The following is a 22878-nucleotide window of genomic DNA, read 5'->3' as shown; positions in this document are numbered from 1 at the left end:
TTAGCCCCTGCCATGGTAAAAACCTCATTGGCAGAATGAGGTTTGTGTGTAATTGTAGACTGAGATACCAGTTCATAGATCTTTGCACATTTTATAAAAATAAATTTTAAAAATGACTCAGTCTTGTGCTGTAATCCCTCCCAAATATTTATGTAGTCCAAATTAATGCACTTTCTGATCTATATTAATAACTGTTTATTAACATGTAGTGATTTCTGCCCTCCATCTGCTTTGTAAAGAGGTATTTCAAGTAATTTGAGACATAGAAAGAGCCCCCCTGAATGTTAGACACACTCACGGTTATATATATATATATGTAAGTAATTACAATCATAGCTACCTCATGCAGGTTTAGGGGGCAAACTGAGCAGGGATTGGATGAGATGACCTCCAAAAGCACCTTCTAACTCTAATTACTCTATGACTTGAAATTTCAGGTTTGGGTTCTGACCCTCTTAAGCCATCTCTTTTCCAAACAGGGAAACTGGATTTATGTGGAGCAGTCTTGCAGACATCTTCCAAGAGCGCTAACATCGGGAGTGGGAATGTCTTAAACAGTGAGATTTTGTATCAGTGTCTGAAACATTAACTTCCAAAAAATTATACTGTAATATGCAAATAGGTAAATATGTGTTTCTTTGCATACTTGTATTACCAGAGTTGAAAACTTCTAGCAGTCATAAAAATAAAAACAGATTTCAATATACATTTGGGAATAATCTGGGCTTTATTGAATTTGTTCTGGACATTAAAAGCACTTGTAAAATTTAGTCATATAATCAGAAAGACTGATCTGGAAGCCTTAAGGAAATGAAAAGGGCTTTGTCATTATGACTTTCATTAGTATTAATGGCACTGCACAGCTAAAGCCCTACTCATCTGGATAGAAATGTACCTCTGATTGTTCTGGCTGGTATGCAGTTTCCACAGAATCACCGAATGGTGGGGGTTGGAAGGGACCTCTGGAGATCATCCTGTCCAACCCCCCTGCTTGAGCAGGCACACCTAGAGCAGGGGGCACAGGAATGCATCCACGTGGGTTTTTAATGTCTCCAGGGAAGGAGAATCCACAACCTCCCTGGGCAGCCTGTGCCACTGCACTGTCACCCTCACAGGAAAGAAGTTTTTTCTCACGTTTAGCTGGAACTTCCTGTGCTCCAACTTGTGCCCATTGCCCCTTGTCCGGTCATTGGGCACCACTGAAAAGAGTCCAGTCCCATCCTCTTGACACCCACCCTTCAGATATTTATAAGCACTGATGAGATCCCCCCTCAGGCTTCTCTTCTCCAGGCTGAACAAACCCAAGTCTCTCAGCCTTTCCTCATAAGGGAGATGCTCCAGCCCCCTGATCATCTTGGTAGCTCTCTGCTGGACTTGGTTGAGCAGTTCCCTGTCCTTCTTGAACTGGGGGGCCCAGAACTGGACACAGCACTCCAAATGTGGTCTCACTAAGATAGAGTAGAGGGGGAGGATAACCTCTCCTGACCTGCTGGCCACACTCCTTTTTATGCAGCCCTTTTACACAGACAGACATTTAAAAGACAACTGGATACCAATGGTAACCCATGATCACTTGGAATTCATATAAAAGCTGGAATTCAGTGGCCTTTTTCCCTAGTTACATTGGCTGTGCTCCCTCTTCTCTCTCTCACACTAATCTCGTAAAACATTTGCTGTTTTTTGAGATTTGGAGTGCTAAAATGTCTTGAAATGGCAGATGAGCAAACAAATAGCTATTTCTTTCCTACAAATAATTACCAAGAGGAAATGGAAGTTTTAGTGACTGTGGGCTGCTTTTCAATAAGGTTGTTCTAGATTTGAGACAAGTCCTAGACAAACATACTTTTTCATGCTCTAATCTTGCACTGGCCAGTACACCAGACTCTATTAACTAGCTGTTTGACTTTTGAAGTTTTCTCATCACAATATTCAGGAACACATTGCTTTTGTGAAAAGAATGTATTTGATTTAGTTTTTCAGAAAAAACTATTATTTTTGGAGAATGGGTGTTTCACTGGTTATAAAACAGGAATATGTCTTTTCATACATGAAGTTAGGGTTTTTTCATTCACTTTGCACAGACTGAAAACCTATAATCTAGTTTCTTCTGCTTGCAAAGACTATATAGAAGGATTTCCTTTCCTCCAGAATGGAGAACCTTGCTTCAGTTACGTTCCTTTGAATTCCAATTAGACCCTTGAATTCCAGACAGCTGAATAAACAAATTGCCCCCACTAATTTAATTATCTTGGCCTGTTTGTCAGTACCAGCAGAATACTATGGAGCACATTGCCAAGTAAATCTCCACTTTCAATTACCAGTAAAGCACTACAGGTCCAGGCCTGTGTAGCCAGAGAGAGGAGCTTGGATTGCCTATTCTTGATCTGTGGCACTGAAGCTCCCAGATGTATATTGCTGGTGCAAGGTGGGTTAGGTGGTGCCTGGAGGCTGCAGTGAGTGGTACTCAGTACATGTCATGAAGGCATAGAGTAACCCAGCTTCACTAGCAGCTTCCAAACTCAATTCAATGCAATGCAAGACTGGCTCTCTAGTACATGCTATACATTCCTAGTTGCCACAGTCCTATGTGCAGTCTCAGGCTGCTTCAGATTTCACTGTACCTTCAGCACCTCCTGGCAAGCGGAGTCTGACACAGATAGGCATAGATGTGTTGTGGCTCTTTCCTGCTAAGCTGTGTCCACGGGGAAGAAGGAAGCTGAAGCCTCTTTCATAGTTAAGTTGTATTTCTGTGGTTGGCTAACAGCTCCCAGATGCCCGACACAGGAAAGCCTTCAGGCCGTCCACTCTGGATAGGTATAAGCAGGATCCAGCAGGATAGCACTGTAGGGGTGAGTGGGCAAGACCTCAGCTGAGTGAGAATCTGTGTTAACAGAATGGCTTTTTCAGACTCTGGGACCCGTTATCCCTTCACTATTGCACCCATGACCATGGTCAGCTGTGTCTGCTTGCAACTTTGTATGCCAAGCATGAGTTCCAGCCCCCACGAAAATCTACTTCTTTGTGTTCTTTCCCACTTTTGTACAGATTCTAGCTGAAACAGGAAAATAATTACATTTTCTGCCTTTGACCCATTCATATCCAAACTCCACTGACTGGCTTAAGACATCTTTAGTATCATTAAGAATTTCTTATCCAGCAGTGTTCAAACTTTGTCACAGAAACAAGCAAGTCGGGAAAGAAGGGCACGGTCATATTATGCAAAAACCACAGTTGCCTAGCACCATTTGGCTGATTACCACTGACATTCTCAAATGAAAATATCTGATGATGTATTCTAAAGTAGTTTCTATATTCTCCTCTAGAACCGGAGGCACATATTTTAAGAAAACAAAACATCCATTAAGGCTAGGCTACACATTCCTGATTCCTAACTTGCCCTTTTTAGCGTGCTAAGCAGGTTGAATTATATTAGATCTGCTGTGATACTGCTCAGTATCAGAAAAAAGAAATGGTAGATAGACTTTTTATTCTCTCCAGGTTCTGGTTAGCAAAAGTGAAAATGAAAACCATTGGCAACAATATGTGCTGAACTTTCCAAATGCACAATAAGCTCAAGTTCACCAGACTGGAGAAAAGCTGTGTGACAGTTTGTTTGAATGAATCTAATTATTGGTCTTGTCAGTGATGTGTTGCATCAAATTGTTCTCTCAAAGAGAAGTAATGCAACAACACTGTGTACATACTAAGTGATATTTTGGTGGAGAGTTGCATAAGCTAAGTGACAATTAGATTTGTTTCATAACAGGTCCCACCTGAGTCAGTGAGAGAAAAAATAAGCTTGCCAAAAGTGATAAGCACTGATGTTCATTTGAATAAATACCATATGATCTCAACTGTACAAAAGGAAATGTTGCTAAAATGAACTGTAACCTCAACCGTTATGTGACATCTTTACTGTGAGTCTCCTTTTTTAAAGCAGGCAATTTTTCAGTGTTTTGTAGAGTACTATGAAAACCTGGATTACGAATGTATTGTCTCTGAGGAGGTTGCCTACAAATTCCCATTTTTTTCAAGGCTTTCCATTCTTCATTTTTATTTCTTTAACAGTTCCACCCAAAAGGGAGATGATGATTATGAAGATTACACTTCAAATAAGACCTGGGTTTTGACTCCCAAAGTTCATGAGAGTGATGTCACTCTTATTTTAAATGGCTTGCTGGAAGGATATGACAACAAGTTAAGACCCGACATAGGAGGTATGCTGGTTTTCTTTTTAGAAGACTTTTGATTTAGTGGTGAAAAGAAAAATTTTTCGTACCATATTATGCTACTCAGGAAGCAGAATCCATTCAAAGTAGTTATGAAAACAAAATACAATGTAGTAAAACATCAGTGGCACAAAGAGTAGTCATCATTTGGAAGCTGACATAAATTAAAATTGCTAAATCTATCCTGAGACATAAAATAAGATTCTTGTGATTTGCTGAATCGGGCTGCTTGTAATGACGCACCTGCAGAGGAAGTTTAGAATTTAACTTCTGGGGAATGAAAAAACAAGTTTTTCTCTTTGCATATCTAAGGGTGTTAGAGAATCACAAATAATATATTGGAAACGAAGGCCAAAATGAGGATAATGCAGTCTGATCCTTGTGTGATATGATGGACAGAGACAAAGCCTCTAACAGCAGCAGGTCTGCATTGACTGATGTAGCATGGGCCCTCACTTGCACAGCAGGGCAAGAAGTGGCTGGGGAATGCAGCACAGAGAAAGAAGTTCACAAAAGATAACTGCAGTCAAGAAAGGCCAACCTCACTGGATTTTTTCCACACCCAACATAAGTATATAGTCTCAAGCCTGGACTCATAACTGAAGCATTATTTGACTGAATCACCTTCTGCAGGAATCTTACTCTCCACTGATAACTGAGGGAGCTCGAAGAGATAAATCTTCCTGAGTTGCTGCATGTCAGTTTGTGAAGGCTCCATGTGGGCACAGAACAGGCAGACAATACTTCTGTAGAAGAGGATACAGCAGTAAAAGATTAATGAAAAACACAGGGTATTCATGGATGAGGCAGGCAGAGGAAAGCAGGGAGCAGCAAGGTTAATGAAGCTGTTTCTAGCAAGTTTATAGAGGCTTATAAACTGAGAAATTTTTCACAGTGAGGGATGAGTATTTAACTTTCAGTGTATGTATGTAGTGTAAACGAGCAGAGGAATTTGTCTTATTCTCATGATCTAAGACTTTTGAGAACAGAAAGAAATTAAGCATTCATAAAAGCTTCTTGGAAAAAACAATCATGTTTTAGTCAAGGTGTATGAGAATAATAAAGCTACAATAGAGTAATTTCAAAATAAATTAATCTAACAACGGTTTTCGTTTCTCTTTTAGAGCCTTGAGTATTATTTTTGCTTTGGGCTCATGAAATTGTTACTTACCTACAGCCGTCTCTGCAGGCAACAGCAGTCATGTTGCATTTGGCATTATAATGTAAAACAAGTGATGCAAGACATCATAAGAAGAAGAAGTTTGCTTTTGTTGATAGTGTTTTGCCAGATGCGTTGCTGTGACTTGACACAAAATATACATACTCTCAGTCAGATATGACTCACTCTAAGGTAATGACGACGGTCGGAACAGTATTTGTTCTCACAGCATACGTGAATTTGTTCTGACAGAATAAACAATATAAGAATTTGTCTCAAAGTGTCTCCAGCTAATTTTAAACTGGAGACACTGCTGCAAATTTATATTTATTGTATACATGCACATTTAAATGTGATGCAACTATAGCCATACAAGAGAGGTACTATAATAATCTTGCTTGTGTTTGACTTTCATGTGGTTGATTTTGACCTTCACTCATGTTACTGATTCTTGTTGTTTCTCTTCCAGTTAAACCAACAGTAATACACACTGACATGTACGTAAATAGCATTGGACCTGTGAATGCTATCAATATGGTAGGTAAATGATTGCCAACGTTCCTACAACGTTCACTTTGTTAGAAAGCCTCCATCATTTTTGACATTACAAACCTTCCATTAGTTTTAGTGTTGTGCTATACCTATATTATGTTAAAAATCTCATTATTATTATTATTATGGATGCGAGGACTATACAAGCTATGACTCTTTACATGACAGGGAAACTGAGCTTTATGCTGGAAAAAATGTAACAATAGTTTTAACATATCCTTACAGTCTTACGTGCTCTACTTTCAAGTGCTTTGTGACAGTTTAACTCCTGTAAAACTGAGCTTCTAGATTGCTACAAAATAAGGAAAACCATTCACCAGTGATATTACCACTTCTGCCATCAAGAAATAAAATTTAGAAAAGCCTAGATCCTCTCTCCCCTCCTCTTTCCAAAATTCTTAGAGAAAATTTTAATTATACCTTCATACAAGTGCCAGAAAATAGTCTAGTCCTGGCACAATATCTACTTCATTCTTGTAATTTTCATGTGTAGAAAGAAATCTCAGATTGCTCTTTCCCATTCTCTAATTCCCTTTGCAGCTCCTGCCTGCTCTGTGGTGCCAGGGAAAGTGAGACTTCACCACTTGTGATATTAACTGGGGGGCACAGGCAATTATGGCAGCCAAGTCAGCTCAAAACTTTCCTGTCCTAGATCCAAGGGATTAAGTAATTGTTCTCTGACCTGATCAGGCATGGATTGAGGTGTGGGGACCCAGAATTAAAGGTGCATATGCCACTCAATTGCATCTTTGTTTCACCTGTCAATAGGAAAAAAACCAGAATAAATTGTTTTTAAACAATAATCTTCTGTAAACCATGGTTTGTAAAACATGGTTTTATCAGTTCTTGTATCACCTTCTGTAGGTCACATTTTTTTTCATATGAAATTAAGGAAAGCATATCAGGAGTTATGTGAAACGCTGAGTGCTATGTTTTCATTAGTATTTCTGGTTAACACAACAGGAATATACAATTGATATATTTTTCGCCCAAACGTGGTATGACAGACGTCTGAAGTTCAACAGCACTATAAAAGTGCTCAGATTAAACAGCAACATGGTTGGGAAGATCTGGATACCAGATACATTCTTCCGAAATTCCAAGAAAGCTGATGCTCATTGGATAACAACTCCTAATAGGATGCTCAGAATCTGGAATGACGGCAGAGTGTTGTACACATTGAGGTATTTATACATGACCTTAATTTCAGTTTCTCTAGGGAAAGCCAAGGGGAAAGGTCCTGTGAATTCAGGTCATTTGGCATTAATCTAAAGGGAAAAACATTGGTTTTTTCATATTCACTTAGCATAAACCCCTGAAAAGAAAATGTTTAGAAGATATTACTTGCATGCTTATATTGACACAGTATAGAGTTTTGACACATTTCTTATATTGACACAGTAAAGAGTTTCATTACTTCCTATAGATTGTACTGTCTTGCTCCACAATAGTCATGTTCCTATACTAAAATGAATATAAACATTGTTATAGTAATTATCTTCATTTCCAGGTATGTTTTATTGTTTGCCACTGGTTTGGTCCATATTGCCTTTTGCCTTTTTATTGGATTAAACTGATGATTTTGAAATATCCTTGAGTTAAGTAGATGGTATAAAGGAGGTATTACATGCATCAAAGGCCTCTTATTCTGATTTGATTACAATCCAAGATGAAGGTCTACCCTGCAAAAGCATTTCATTCCTCAAATAGCTCATGAAAATAAGGATTATAATTTCAGCTTTGGTCATTCACAGTTTGATCCCAAACCTACAGATATGGCCTGTTCCACTAAAATTTTCATTAATCTGAACTTGATATGCTCATATCCCAATTTCTCAGGCACATGTACAGCTTTTCTTCTGAGACAGACTACCTTTAAAAACTATCTTTTCAATAATTAAGTTATGCATATGCCTACATTTAAGTGTAACATATGCAACATGTAACAACTCAAATATCATATTCCCAATGACTGTAACACACTTCCTAAATGTGAAAATCTTAAGTGTATTTTTTTTCACTTTTTTTATATGTAATATAATAATTGGTCCTATGTAAAATGTAAAGACAGCATTTGTTCAAGAGAATTTATAATTCAAATAGGAGTACAGAATCAAAGATGTTTGTTAGACAGAAGACCATTTGAGTTTTAGACTGCATGTTTTTCAAAGCGTTTTTTTCTGCTTTTGGTTTATTGGGTGCTAAAAATAAAGTTTTGAAGAAAAGTACACTCATTACAATTTTAATGAATAGAACTGAAGCTTTGGTAAGGACAATCTTTTAATGTTGCAACTGTCTGAATTACAAAAAGGAGTTTTATTTCATAGTTATTTTACATTCATAACATATTACATCACCAGAAGAGATAAGAGAATGATCGGAATTGAAGTCCAGTGCAAAACAAAGTCAGTCTGATAAAGAAGATCCTATGTCCACTTTTGAAATGCTAAATTTGGACTTAGCTGCACACTACTGTCTCTTTGGATTTTGTTACCTTTCTTTTAAAACCCCTCAGTTTCTTTACAAAAGCTATCTCTGATAGAACTTTGAAACAGTCATCTGTTATTAGTGTATACTTAGGTGTTCTAGTGAGTCACCACAAGCACCAGTAAGGATTCGACCTGGATTAACCCAGAAGCGAAATGTGATAGTATCATCATAGATCTGGGATTCTGCCCTGAAAAGAAGAGGTCTCCAGAAAAGCTGGTTGCTTTTCTCAATTGCCTCCCCCTGCATTCAAGAACAGTCCATCCTGACCAGTAGGAAATCAAGCAAAGGTAGCTGGTAGTCTGCATGGATCAACGCAAAGCTCCTGACAGAACTCAAATGTGAAAAGAAAATGTACTAAAGGTGGAAGTAGGGACAGGTGACTCAGGAGGAATACAGAGATGCTGTCTGAGCACTCAGGGACAGGGTTAGAAAAGCCAAAGCTCATCTGCAGTCAAATCTGACCAGAGAAATGAAAGCACAGCTTTCTAAACACACATCCTTAGCAAAATGAAGAATAGGGAAAATGTGGGTACATTGCTGAATGGGAATGGGGACCTTGTCACAAAGGACACCAAAAGGTCAAGGTACATAATGTCTTTTTGCCTCAATCTTCACTGGCAAAGCCTTGCCTTCAGCAATCCCAGGTCCCTGAAACCAGGAGAAAAGTGGAGCAGGGAAGATTTGGTGGAAGAGGATCAAGTATGGGCTAAATAAGTGGACATTGAGATGTATTGAATATGCCTGAACTCCCAGGCTTAAAGGGCTGGGATCGGTGGCATGAAGGCCAACTGGAAAGCAGTCACCAGTGGTGTACTGCCCAGTTTTGTACTGGGCCAACATCTTCACATCTTCATTAATGACCTGGAAAATGAGACAGTGTGCAGTCTCAGCATGTCCACAGATAATACAAAACTGTGAGGAGTGATTGGCATATCATAAGGTTATGCTACCACTCAGAGGGACTGCAACGTGCTGGAGAGGCGGGCCAAGAGGAATCTCATGGAGTTCAACAAAGGAAAATGTCATCCTGAACCAGGGGTTTCATGCAGCAGTACAGGGTGGGGGCTGACCAGCTGAAAATCACCTTGCAGGAAAAGACCTGGGGATCCTGGTGGATGTTCACCATAAACCAGCAAAGTGCCCCTGAAGAAAAGGCAAACAGCATCTTGGACTGCATTAGGAAGACTGTTGCCAACAGGTTGATGGAGATGATCTTTCTCCTCTGCTCAGAACTAGTGACACACATCTGGAGTGCAGGGTGCAGTGCTAGGCTCCCCAGTACAACAAGGATCTCAGCTTGCTGGAGCAAGCGCAGCGAAGGCCCACTAAGATGCTGAAAGGCTGGGAGTGTCCAATGTGCCAGGAGAGGCTGAGGGAGCCAGGACTGTTCAGCCTAGAGAAGAAAAGGCTCAGGGGATCTTACCAATGTGTGTAATGTGTGTGGGGGTAAAGAAGGCAGGGGATGGAAGGGGTAAAGAAGGCAGAGACATAATCTTATCAGTGGTATCCAGTGACAGGACAGGAGGCAATGGGCACAAACTGAAGTACAGGAAATCCTGTTTAAACCTAAGAAGACACTTTTTAACTGTGAGAATGGTCAAACAGTGGAACAGGTTGCCCAGAAAACCCACGCTTGGACATGTTCAAAGCCTGGATTGTGCTTTGTGCTGGGGAATGAGATCTATTCAATTCCATAGAGAAAACAAATGAAAACAGCAGTAAATCTGAGCCTACCCCAACTTCAAATAGTGTTAAATATATTCACCATAGAAAAGGCGATATCGAAGAAAGAACTTAATAATTTTTTGGATCCATATCATGATTATCTTGAAGTGAAACTGAAGGCAATGGAAATGAGAAGAGAAAGAAAATCAATAATATTAGCACACAATCAGCTCTCCTTCTGTGTCACAAACAGAACTTCCCTTAGTTACAAAGGAAATTAGATGTTCCTAAATCCTTAATGCAGAAAAGTTTCCTTTTGTCTTCATTAACTTGATGGCTAGTGGTCACAGCATTCCTCTGCATCCCACAGCATGAGACTCAGGGATTCATTTGCATGCAGCACCTATATTTAGGAGACCAACCCAGGCCACAGGGTTGCTCACTTCGATGCCCAGGAATCAGCAAAGACCAGAAACCTACAGTTTTCCTAGAGACTCATGGAACACATAAACATCCCTATGCTCTTTTTTTTCTCCTCGTTTCCTTTTTTCCGCTCTCACGTCATCTCCTCCCTCCTTTTCCAAAGTCCAAGTATCATGCAGCTCACGGCAGGGGTGGGGCTACATAGTGGCTAGAAACAATTAAAGGACTGAATGAAAAATGGTAGAGTTTTAGCCGGCACATCAGGGGATACATCTCACCTAATTTTGGATTTCTGAAAGTACATGTCTCTGCCTGATCTGTAACACCTATGCCACCTGAGTTATCATGGAGACTCTCCTGATGCTCAGTGGAAGAAAACACCTTTCGGTACATTCTTCTTCTGATTTGATTTAAATGTCTTACTTTGGAATGAAATGAAGCATACCCTCAAAGTGCCTTTCCACTAGCTATGAAGGTAGTTTAGACAGCTGTCTTGGCTGCAGATGTCTAAATTTGGACTCCCATCCATCATTTCTGAAACAGAATTTTTGTCACGTAAAATATATTTCCCTAGTGCATTATGACATGTTGTGACACAGACGTTTGCCACTGCTCATGAGATGACCTGTATATCTCTCATGGATTTGCCAGTCATGAGTAATGATGCCATTTCAGATGCATAGGAACAGAACTTTAATACCTTCTTCTATCACACAGTCCAGAAAGTAGATCATCAGGACTTATGTAACCAAAAAAGAAACACTGCTTATCAGTAACCATGATGTCTTTGTATGCTTGGAATATCCAAATTAATACACACAGATCAATAGTTTACTTTTGCTTTCTCTCTTTATATATATTTATATAGTTCATAGGCAGGTTCCACACTAGTAAGAATCTCATTTTGCTTGCCATGATGTAGCTTTCAGGACAAACTTCTCAGGTGCATTCTGTATATCCTGATCTCTTTCTCTTCAGGCTGACAATTGATGCTGAGTGTCAGCTACAGTTACACAACTTCCCAATGGATGCCCATTCCTGCCCCCTGGAATTTTCAAGCTGTAAGTAACATGCTTAGAAATATCCCTTTTCTGACCCACACTGAACCACTTATTATGAATTTATATTTATATACTTACAGTTAGCAAGTGTTATGTTCTTAACTGGACATAGTCCAATGGTTTTCAGTTTTATTTTGACCTTGTTTTCAAGTACATGAATCATATATGTCAACAAATATAACTGAGGAATGCTATATAAAGAATGACATAATTTCTGGGACCTATGTGATTAATTTATGCTTATATCTTAGCATAACAGTAGAAATTCTTACTTTGAACATCAAAGTCTCATGGCCTGATACTTTCTCTCTGTGCAAGGGAGTTTTACTATTGCAATAGCTGGAGTCAAGGGTTAGACATTTTTCAGTCAGATCAAGGTGTAAACTCCTGGTCCAGCTGTGGACTTTTTGGCCATAATTGAAGGATGGGCAAAATCCCATCCTATTGGTTCCACAGAAGTGGAAAACTAGTTTTTGAAAAAATTTATCTCAAGTGCTATTTTAACTTACAATAAATAAAATGTGACATTAAGTAAAAGGCACTACTAAGTAACTTGAGAAAAACTTACCTGTAATTTACTTGCAATATGCTTCTCCAGTTTTTTCCAGAAATAGAAAATAGCATTTTTACTCCCCAAAGTACACTAAAATCCTAACAATGACTATGAAACAAAGCATTCTGTATTTTCCATTGCAATAAGATGGCTACCCAAGAGAAGAGATCATTTACCAGTGGAAGCGCAGCTCAGTGGAGGTGGGGGACACCAGGTCCTGGAGGCTTTACCAGTTCTCCTTTACAGGATTAAGAAATACAACTGAGGTGGTGAAGACTACTTCAGGTAAGACAACTGATCTCTTTACCTTCAGATTCATTTATGATTTTATTAACAGAAAGAAAAAAAGAAAGTTATCTCTGTTTAGAACTTAGCATTGGCACTTCAGTGAACAATTACAGGCTTTTAAATACCTGTGGAACCATCCAGGCTTTAGTATTTCTGAAGAACTCCTCACAGGAAGAAAAAATAAGTTGTTGCCTACTTTCAATTCTTGTCCTCCAAGACATACCTAAAACTGTCAGAGAAAGCCACTACTACAAAGGGTGGGTGGGCAAGGGGACTTCCTATCCTGCTTCAGTGTAGAAAACAGCAGTAGAAAACAGCTGAGACACTAAATGATAACCTGATACTGATTTGGATATTTTGCAATCCCCTTCCAACTTCCAGAAGCAGAAAGTAAGCCTGCACGGAAATTATATTCTAAGTCCCAACCTCTTTACAACAGCAGCTCCAAGTTTATTTTGTTCCTTAAAAGGGGGCACGTTCAACTCTCATTAAAGAGAACAGCCTTACAAATCAGAGTCTCAGATGATTTTCCTGCTTATTTCTATCTCCTTGGAAACAAGTAATAGAATTTAAAATTATAAATGAGGAAGTACTCAGCATTTAATAAAAATAGCAATTTTAACCCTACTAACTAAAAAGAAAAAGCCATTCTTCTAGACGTATGTATTGTTTTATTTCTCAGTGGAATGAAAATCGGTGAATATGAGAAAGGACATAAAGAGGAATTGCATATTAACATTCTTGTATGTGCATGATACCCCTTGTCTTTGATTTCTTACTTTCAGAAAGAACAGTGAAATGAAAGCAGTTTTTCTTTTCAGGTTGCTTTTGATTTTTAACTTATTTTATTGTTCTGGCAAATATATTGATTTAAAATCAGACATCTGTGTTAATTCTGACTTCATAGATATCCCCATCCATTTTATTTCTAAAAGGTCAGCATTGCTGTTATGTTCAAAAGGAGGGTGAGATACACTAGAGTTGAGAGGAGCCTGCTGTGCATTACACTGGAGAGCAAACAAAGAGGTGAAGAATTGATTCAAGTTCCAACTCCTGAATCACTGGACATTAAGCACCAATGACATGTTTAGTCTTATGAGTAGGGCAAAAATGGAATGAAGCCTCCCAGCTGTAGCCACATTTGCCTTATGGCATCTTCTGCCATTTTAGCTGAAGAAGGTATTTAGTCAGCTATTCAAGAAAGCATTTGACCTTTCTCATTTTCCCAGGAAAAGAAAAATAAAGGTGCAAAAGAGGACAAGATAGCAGCATGTGTATGAGCCATAGCTGCTGATAACCACCATTACACATGACATGGTGGAATTGATCTCAAAGCAAATATATAAAATGCAATACATCTCACCTCACACTGCTCGTGCAACAGGCAAGCACAAAAGGCAGCAGCATACCCAACTGTGGTCTAAGGTCTCTTCCTGCCCAGGTTGGAAACCGAATGTATTTCAGCCTTAACTTCAGGGTTTTTTATTTGCTCTTTTTCTTTCCTTTTCTGCTTGACCTCTAATAAACTTGACTCTAATAAACTAAGATACTTTCACCTGCAAAGACACCCTTTCCTTTTTTTTCAGGGGATAGCCATTCAAGCTTGTAGTACTCACCTGGAGTACTGCCATAATGCTGATTCTGTGGTTTTTAATATGATGACACACCAGCCCTTTTAATTTGCTTTAAAAAAAGGGTAATTAGCAGCTAGCGTGCACTTTAAAGCAGCAGTCACTCTAGTCATCTCTCGATTCTTAAGAAGAAATGCTTCCTAAAGCTACTTAGCCTGCTGAGCTGCTTTAAAGACCTGCTGAGTATAAAAACTTGGGAAAATGTCCTGTGGATATATTTCTTCTGCTGCAGTTATTTTATGTTTGATTTTCCTTGCTCCTCTTCTTTTTAGGACCACAGGTATGCAAGAAAATAGGATTTGATTTTGATCTAGGTGCAGTATCTAAATAATTAGAAGGTGGGAAAAAAGAAAACCCCAAAATAGGGATTGTCGTGAATCTGGTCTATCTCCTACTTATATTTTGCTAAAGCTGGCAGATCCTAAAGAGTGTTCATTGTTTACCTAAGTGCCATATTAGAATGCTGGGAACTACATTAACTCCAATATTTCACAGCCAGGCCCATACTTTACTCTCTTATATACACACACATATTTTTAATAGTTTCCCCAAAAGAAAAAGCAAGAAAAATATTCCAAGCTTATAGATTTATTAGCAACCCATGTGTAGCCTTGAGCACACAAGTTAAATGTCTGAATGCCCATATAGCCAAAACAAGTCTTAAGATTTTATGCAACTAATTGCAATGCTGCATATAACAGAGTTTAGGTACAAACTAATGTCAGTACCACTGCCAATGCCTCGGTGGGGATATGAGCCGAGCTACAGTGGAGGAGGCAACAGAAATATTAGTGAGATGTTGGAAAGAGGACTATACTATACTTCTGAGAACTCTTCCCCAAAACTAAATTTAAATGATAACAGAAACCAGCGAAACCTGAACACAAGAAGGAGGAATTAAAGAATATGAGATTGACCAGTTACAGAACAGAAGGAGGCTGGGAGTAGCATTGAGGCATTTGAAACTGGAATAAACGTTCCATATCTGCATTTACTCCATTTCAAAACAAACTCTCGTTTCCAGCTTCATGCCTCCCAGTGACTAACACGTTCTAGTCCTTGAGGGGTATGCTTGCTTGGTGACTGGAGCAGATAAGAGAATCAGAAAGGATGGCTGAGACTTGGTTATTACAAAATCTGTTACCTCTCTTTCTGTCATGCCATAGCTGAACATTTGAGATCTGGGCTGAATTATGGGCAGAGAAAGACACGGATTGCTTGAGAGCAAGCTTCCTAAGATCTGATGGACTTGCTGAAGTGACTACATTTATCTGCTTCTCTTCCTTTGCATGCACTGCAGAAATGTAAGATTAGCTGAAAGGGCCAGGTGTTGGAATTCTGTCCCTGCTCAGTTAGCAAATCCCAATAACAGCAGAAAAAAGCAACTGGAATATTACAAACCATCCTGTCTTTTTCTTATCTGAGGTGAGTCATCCTGAGCTGTCAGCTTGTTTCTCTCCAAACTGAACATTCACATGTAACTCTAATTTTCTTTGAAAGTCACAGACCAAGCAATAGGAAATGACTTAGCTAATATAATCCACTGTCCATTAATAGCAGGACTGGTAAGAAAATTTAACTCTCAACCTTCTGCCCTATGAACATTTTATCAAAATGACTAACTAATCTGTACATTTAATAATATATTACCTGTATATGGTTTTTTTGCCTTTTCACTGCAACCTATGCTGTGTATACAGCAGTGGTTTAGTGCAGATTATTTGCAATAAAGTGCACGTTAAGATATAATATCATCTGAGTTATATAAACTACTACAGTCGATGTCACACACTTATAAACTGAGATGGGCTTAAGATTTATTGCACTACTGAAGCATGTTCATAATCACTGCACCTCAGCAGTGCAAATCTTGGTCATTATTAAGAAACTACCATTTCTCTTGTGTGACCTCTTTGCTCACAGTGTAAGGCCCCATCCACTGAAGGGTAGTGAGATTCTTCAGTAAAAAGGGGATGAACTAAGGGAAAAGTCTAGATAATAAAAATTCACCAACTTCTGAAATTTGGATGGACGCTGCCATGAGTAGTCCTTACAAAGAAAGCATGAGATTTACCAAACCCTACTTCAAGCGTAATACTGAGGTTGCAGAGCAAAGCCAGCTGCTTTAGTGACGTGTTCAGAGCTCATGTTATGCTTATAATGTCTTTAGTTATTAAAGGGTGTGTGATTTATTAGACATATGATCTATACGTGGGACCAATGTAAAACTCTGGCAAATGTGGCAGAAAGTGGACAAAAAGAAAGAGAGTTTTATCATAAAACAAGCAGCAATAATAAAGAGAATAAAACAAAAAATGACTGCTCTATCACAAGGAATACTCTTCCATCCTCCATTCTCCCAAGTTTACACACAACACTGGGTGATGCATCCCAGAAAAGGTGTTTTTTTGCAACAGTAACGAATTCTCTGTCCTTGTGTGTTTGTGGACTACTACAGTCCCCAGAATTTTTTTACACAAATACTGATCTTTTTACATTTGTGCCTTTGACTTGGGAGAAATAGCCACTGTTCTACTTTGAAAAACTGATGTCAAACAGTTGCTGCATTCTGTTCGATTAAAAAAAAGGTTCGCTTTTATGTGCAATATTTTAAGAAAGACAGGGGAGCAAAGGAGAGTGTAATAAGTAAAGGTTTAGAAAACATGACCTATGGATGTATTTGGAAGTATGGAACCAGCCTGTAAGTAAATATAACTGGTGCTCAAAGGAGTAAAACAAACATCCTGGTTTTAAACCATAACAATAATTAGCACTGGCACATATTATTTAGGGAGATTGTAGAAACCCTAAAATCAGAGGTTTTATGAAATCATACCTCCGACTAAGAGGAAAGAACTAGCTTATACCTTGAAATTATTTCCATCAGTAAGTTTCTATGAATTTCATAAAATTACTAGACAAACTGCATTTCTACTTACTATTCCAGTGTTTTTGAACATACAAAATGTTGTACTATGCAAAATGGCTTGTGAATGTGTAATTATTCAGGACAGACAGAGCTTCTGCTATTCCCAGTTCATTTCTTTGACTGGGTAGTTCCTTTTTTAGACCAGACGTTGTCTATTGCTTAATCACAGGGCCTATCCTGAATTTTTAATTCAATGCAAAGGCATTATAAGACTAACCAATAAATAGCAATTCAACAAGCTGCACAGGATCCACAAGACTGGTGAGCCAATATCTTTAAATTTATTTTAATTTTCTTCCTGTTCTGTGTTTTACAGAGCTAATCGGAGCTGTGCAGTAGAGCAGTCTATTGCTCATAATTGGTAAACAGTGTCAAATTGATAATTAAATATTTATCTTGCTATGCAACTATTAAGCCACAGAAATAGATCTGGGTCTGGTTTCTGTTTTATCAGGAAAATGTGGTCAAGGCTATTATTTGTGGAAGAGGATGTATTCACAGACTTCTATACTTCATTTTAAATCTCTGTCATAATGAATTGAACAGTTGGCAGGCATGCAGTCCCCAGAGGTTTCATAATGCTCAAAAAAAGCAGGAGTCTTCACCCTATGCTTCTTTATTAAGTCAAAATATGACAGGTGCAGATCCTGTTTGAAGATCTGTGTTGGGAAATAGGCCTAGTATTAAAAAATGGCCATGGGTGGATTGCCACTGTGCCTAGAAATCCCTGATAGCCCCATACAGAGCTCTGAGTCCTCCTATGAGCTGATTATAGCATATGGCATTGTCAGGGAGATCCGTCTGAGAACTGAAAACATTCCCTGTCTGAAGAATTTGATCTAGTGAATAGGTACAAGATACTAGTACCTGCATTTTGCTTTTGGCAGAACTTAAACATTCTTTGGATCCACTTTGCAGAGGAACAAATGATGACACAAGCTTTAAGTAAGAAAACTCAGCCTACTATTAAATTGTTCCGTGTGCCTTTATTGTTCTCTTTATTGTTTAGGAGGGTTTTTCTTTCAATATCCTTTTTTTTTTTTTGAAAAGCTATATTAAATTATTATTTTAAACATACTTGCTAAAAGAATACTGTCTCTGTAAGACAGTGAAACATTTAAAGCTGTAGGCAGACACAACCGACCAAAAGGCCTACTTTTATGTTTGCTGCTTCAAAGGAAATCCTTAGCTCTAAGGCAGTATACTTAAGATAACCCTAAAATATGTTAATAGCGATACCTTGATATTTTACTCCTAATATAAATATTCTTTTCACCTGTCCAGAAAAAGAGCACCAGGGAATACTTTTGCTTGTAAATTTTTTTTTCATGTAAACTCTCCCTTATTTTAACTCACATGAACCACTTTTTAACATTGCTGCACCCAACATAACATTATTTGAAAGAAAATACAGGAGGAGTTGAGTTATTTAACTTTCATACACCACCATTATGAAGAGTTACAGACAATTTTGTGAGCAGGAGGAGGATTTTGTTATGGTAGTATCTTACAATAGTTTGATATAGCTGTCAGGGAATAAAACCAGTCTAAGGTAACTACTCCTGCATAATTTTTTGAAGGATAATGAATAACAAACATTTATCACATATCAATAAAAATATTTTCTCAAATAATCCAGATACTCATATCTGTTCAGTCATTCATCAAACCACGGCAATCAATGAACATTTGCTGAAGTTATATCTGTTGAAAAGTTTGTTCATTGAAAATAATTAGGCTACATTTCAGGATCGTGTCTTCAAAGGGTAAAGATGTAGTACAACTTCCTCCCTCCCATACCTGTTGTATACTCCACATTTTCTCATCTAATTTGGTTGTGTGGCAAATGAGTATTTATAGATTAATTCACATGCTTGCATAAATGAACTAATTCAGTAAGCAGGCTTTTTAGTTCCTCTCTGTCATGCAGATGTCCAAGATCCGTGTACACTCACCTTTTCAGAACTGCAAAATCAGAACCCCTTAGAACCATTTATCCTTGCATAATCCCTGTGAGACAGACGAGACGACAGGGACAAGCTGAAGGCTTCTTGAGAAACTGGACAATGAGTTGCAGACAAGAGGGACAGAGGCTGGGAAGGACTCGAGTCAACTGCATTTGGGTCTCTTCTGTACTGGCTGCTTCAGCCCTTAGCAGCATCCCAAAAGACCTGAGAAAACCTGCACAGTTGTCTTCCCACTTTCTTTATTCATCCAGACACCTCTCTGCTTGTCATCTGGTCTGTAGTTGGTTTTGAAATCACTATGGACCCATTCCTCTGGCAGCAGAGCAATAGGAAAATCCATGCCACCTGAACAGTATAAGCCAAGGAGCTTTTAATGCAAATGACACATCTAACAAGAAAGCCTGTGGATCCAATGGATCCAAGTAATACATACAACTAATAGCTAGTTTTGGCCTGTTTTTCTGCTCCATGCTCAGTTATGACCACGATAAAAAGGATCTTTCTTGTTTATGTGGAAAGCATAGTTGCAGTCATGTGAAATATGTTTCCATGATGTTGTTAGATGCTGTAAGACTCCTTGGAAATAGCTTGATGGTGAGCAGTGAGAACTGCCAAGCCACGGCAGCAGTGGCGGGGCTGTGACTGAGGATTGAAGGGCCATCACCAATTTGGTATTAATGCAAAAAAGCATCCAATGCACAAAGACTCCCTAACTTTGCTATCTCTTTCACAGTGACAGGCTAGATCTTTGTGGTTTAATGGGCAGGAAAACCCCCCACTATTCCTGGGGAATCAATATGTTTAAAATTCTTACAGATAGAAAGAATCTGACTTCTCTCTTCAGGTTTGCATCTGTACAGCTTCAGGTTTAGGCATTCCAGTTCAACTGCTTCTAATCATATAAAGAGGTGAAAGCCTCTTTAATGATTATTTTTTTTTCTTTTGAGAAGGGTTAAGGGCTTTTTTGAAATTCTAGTGACAGTAAATCAGCCCTGTTTTACTGTCAGTTTTTCCTAGACTCACTGTCAGCTGAGTCACCCAGCAAAGTGAAATCATGACTGTCCCTGAAGAAAAGGGTTGTGGGGCCCTGAAACCTCTTTCAACCCACCCCAGTAAGACTTCACAACTGAACAGACTCTTGCGGGTCAAGTTTAGTTTTCCTTGTTTTTCTGAAGGTTTGCCATTTCTGGAAGCATGTTTTGTTACACTTTAAACCGAGCTTTAGAAGGTCAGGTAAGGATAAAAAGGATTAATATACAAGTAACCAGAGAATAAGGGACAATGTGGAATCTTATGAGCATTTCCACTGAAACTAATGCAGGGTAATTGCAAAAGCACAGACATTAAAGGCAAGATTGGTTTTGTAATAAATATAGTTTTGTGGATAAAACAGAACAGTGGCTTTAAGAAATAATATTTGTTCATTTTATAGCAAGAAAATAATTAGATCTTCTAGGACATTTGAATTATTTAAAAACAAACAAACCCACCATAATTATGAATGTTTTAAATTTTATGGAAAAAAATCAGGAAATTAAGAGTTATTCTATGTTTAGAGTCTTTCCTGCAAATAACTAAGCATACAAATTTTTATGATACCTCTAATGCCTTTATGGATATATTGTCTTTTTTTGAGACACAAAGCGTATTAATATCCCAACTTCTTTTTTTTAATTCCTGTCTGGTAATGAAGTCATCATACTCCACCCACTGATTGACTTTCACAGAAACCGTTGCAATATCACAAGAGAAAATCAGTGTTATTCCACTCTTTTCAACTGGAGCTAGATTTAATTATAATGAATAGTGGTGAGAGATCTTTGATTCAAAAGGATTAGACACAATGGTTTAGTATTTAAAGAACAATGTATATTCACAAATATTTTAGCATGAAAAGAAGTCTGAATATTAAATGTTTTTAGAATAGTTTTTTTCCATAGTGAATAAGTATGTTTAAATTATTGATTTAAATAAATAAATGTTTTATGGTGTTGCTGTTTAAATAATTAAACTTCAAGGAATCCTGTGATAAATTGGAGGGTTCCTGAACACTTCAGCCTTTCAGCTGTAGACTCACAAGGTAATCTTTGTAACTTGGAAACTGATCAGCACAGCACTGATGTTTCACTTCCAGGCCCTTTTTGTGTTCAAAAAATATGGTTGTAATACAATTATTTTAAGATTCTTTCTTTCACATTTTTTTCCCTTGGTCTTATCTGACTTATCATCTTCCTGCTTTTTCAGTGGAGAGAAACAAATTTGTTAAGGATGTTTGAAGGTGATGAGAGCTTAATGTTCGTTATGTGTATAGCGCAGGGATAGTTCATATGAAATAAGTTTGGATTTGCCTGGGGCACATATATGTCCTAAATAATAAACATATGCCTCTAAGGCTGTTCTTACACAGTTAAATCCCTTCAGGTTGCAGGTGCAATTTCTAGCTTCTCAGTCTCATGTCATTACATAGCATTTTTAGTAACCTTCTTATCTAAGATGCTGTTTTGTTGGGGGAGTTTGTCACTGTATTTGAACAGATATAATTGAAAGGCTGAGTGGAAGTAAGACACGCAAGTCTGCAAAACAAGAGTATCTGAGTCAGGCAGCATTGAAGGGAGCTAATAACACTCAAATTCAGCCAAATATCACATGTAAAAAGCAAATGAAACTAATTTAACACCACTAAGTTTAAAGAGACCTTCCCAGTGAGCTTTGATTTTTAAATTTTTTTGGTGGCAAATGAAACAGGAGAAACAAAAAGGAAATAGACTAGGTTGTTAAATAAAAATGTGTAGAGTATGTACAAATTCATAAAACTCTCTGCAGTACCTTGTGATTGTAAAATGTTCCACTTACATTTTTAGATACGTGTTATCTATAATTCCATAAAACCATCCTATAATGTTGACAACACTTTCTCACATAGTAGCATAATGTTAAGCATGGTAGTAATGTTCAATTATTTGTCATTATCATTTTATGTTTCACAAACATTAACTCCCTCATTTTTATTGTTAAAACAAATTCTTAACTGTACATTGCATGTGCTTTAATGTGGCCTTTTTAAACAAGGCATAATCGTCCTCATTTTGATATACATTATAGAAGCTATAAATATGCCACTTATCTCAAAAAGTGATACAGTCTATTTAAGTGAGTTCTTTGCTACTCTCAAGAAGACTGCATAATTAAAGCTAAAGAGCTGCAGGATAAAATTTATGTAATAATACTTTCTTGTATCATGCCCTAGATAAGACAATTTAAAAATATTTTTCAAGATTTAATGCATAAAGTACCACAACACCCTTTGTGTATCTTAATGCTGGTGGCTAGAAGGGATCATGAAACTAGTCAGCAAATTGTTATTTGTTCTTTCTCAATTCTAAGAACTGAGAAAACCATCAAAAAACTTGACTATCATGTTCTTGTTGATTGTACTGCTCTCTTTTAATCTTGAGAATATGAGTTTGAAGAGGAAGTACAGTCATCCTGTACTGTTAAAAAAAAACAACAAACCCAAACAATTCTTTTCCCTTGCCCCCCTCCAAAAACCCTAAAATGAGTTCACACCCTGTCCATGCCTGTCCATTCAAATTACAGATAGCAATAACTACTTGACTGTACTTAACATCCCTTCTCTAGTTATGCAAAATAGAAAAATATACAGTCAGTAAAGAACTGGTAGTGATTTCTTAGATAATTTTCTGCTGTTATCCAGTAACATTTATTTAAAAATGAAATAAAACAAGTTTGAATACTTCCAACCACCCTTGTAGGTCATCAACATTTCCTATCACTGTAGCAAACTACTAGTCTGGAACTATTAGATTGTTCCAGTTGCACAATCATGATGTGAAACAGCAATGTCTTGGAACTTTGGTTGTACAAGTGCAGTAGCAATAACCAGGGCAATTCATGACAGCATATTGCCACT

At 37.9% G+C, this 22878-nt stretch overlaps 1 protein-coding gene across 2 annotated transcripts in view; it reads left to right on the top strand.

Moving 5' to 3' along the window:
• Positions 1-22878, top strand: part of GABRG2 (gamma-aminobutyric acid type A receptor subunit gamma2) — a 70267-nt gene that overhangs the window by 19932 nt on the left and 27457 nt on the right. For both annotated transcript variants that reach the window (XM_064458962.1, XM_064458963.1), the window contains exons 2-6: positions 4069-4217; positions 5858-5925; positions 6904-7124; positions 11497-11579; positions 12280-12417. In XM_064458962.1, coding sequence (XP_064315032.1) covers positions 4069-4217; positions 5858-5925; positions 6904-7124; positions 11497-11579; positions 12280-12417 — 659 coding nt within the window. The remainder of the gene's footprint in view (positions 1-4068; positions 4218-5857; positions 5926-6903; positions 7125-11496; positions 11580-12279; positions 12418-22878) is intronic.

Source organism: Phalacrocorax carbo, chromosome 8 (assembly GCF_963921805.1).
Source record: "Phalacrocorax carbo chromosome 8, bPhaCar2.1, whole genome shotgun sequence".
Taxonomy (NCBI): Eukaryota; Metazoa; Chordata; class Aves; order Suliformes; family Phalacrocoracidae; genus Phalacrocorax; species Phalacrocorax carbo.
Note: the sequence above shows the minus strand (reverse complement) of the source record. Positions and strands in the feature narration are given on the sequence as shown.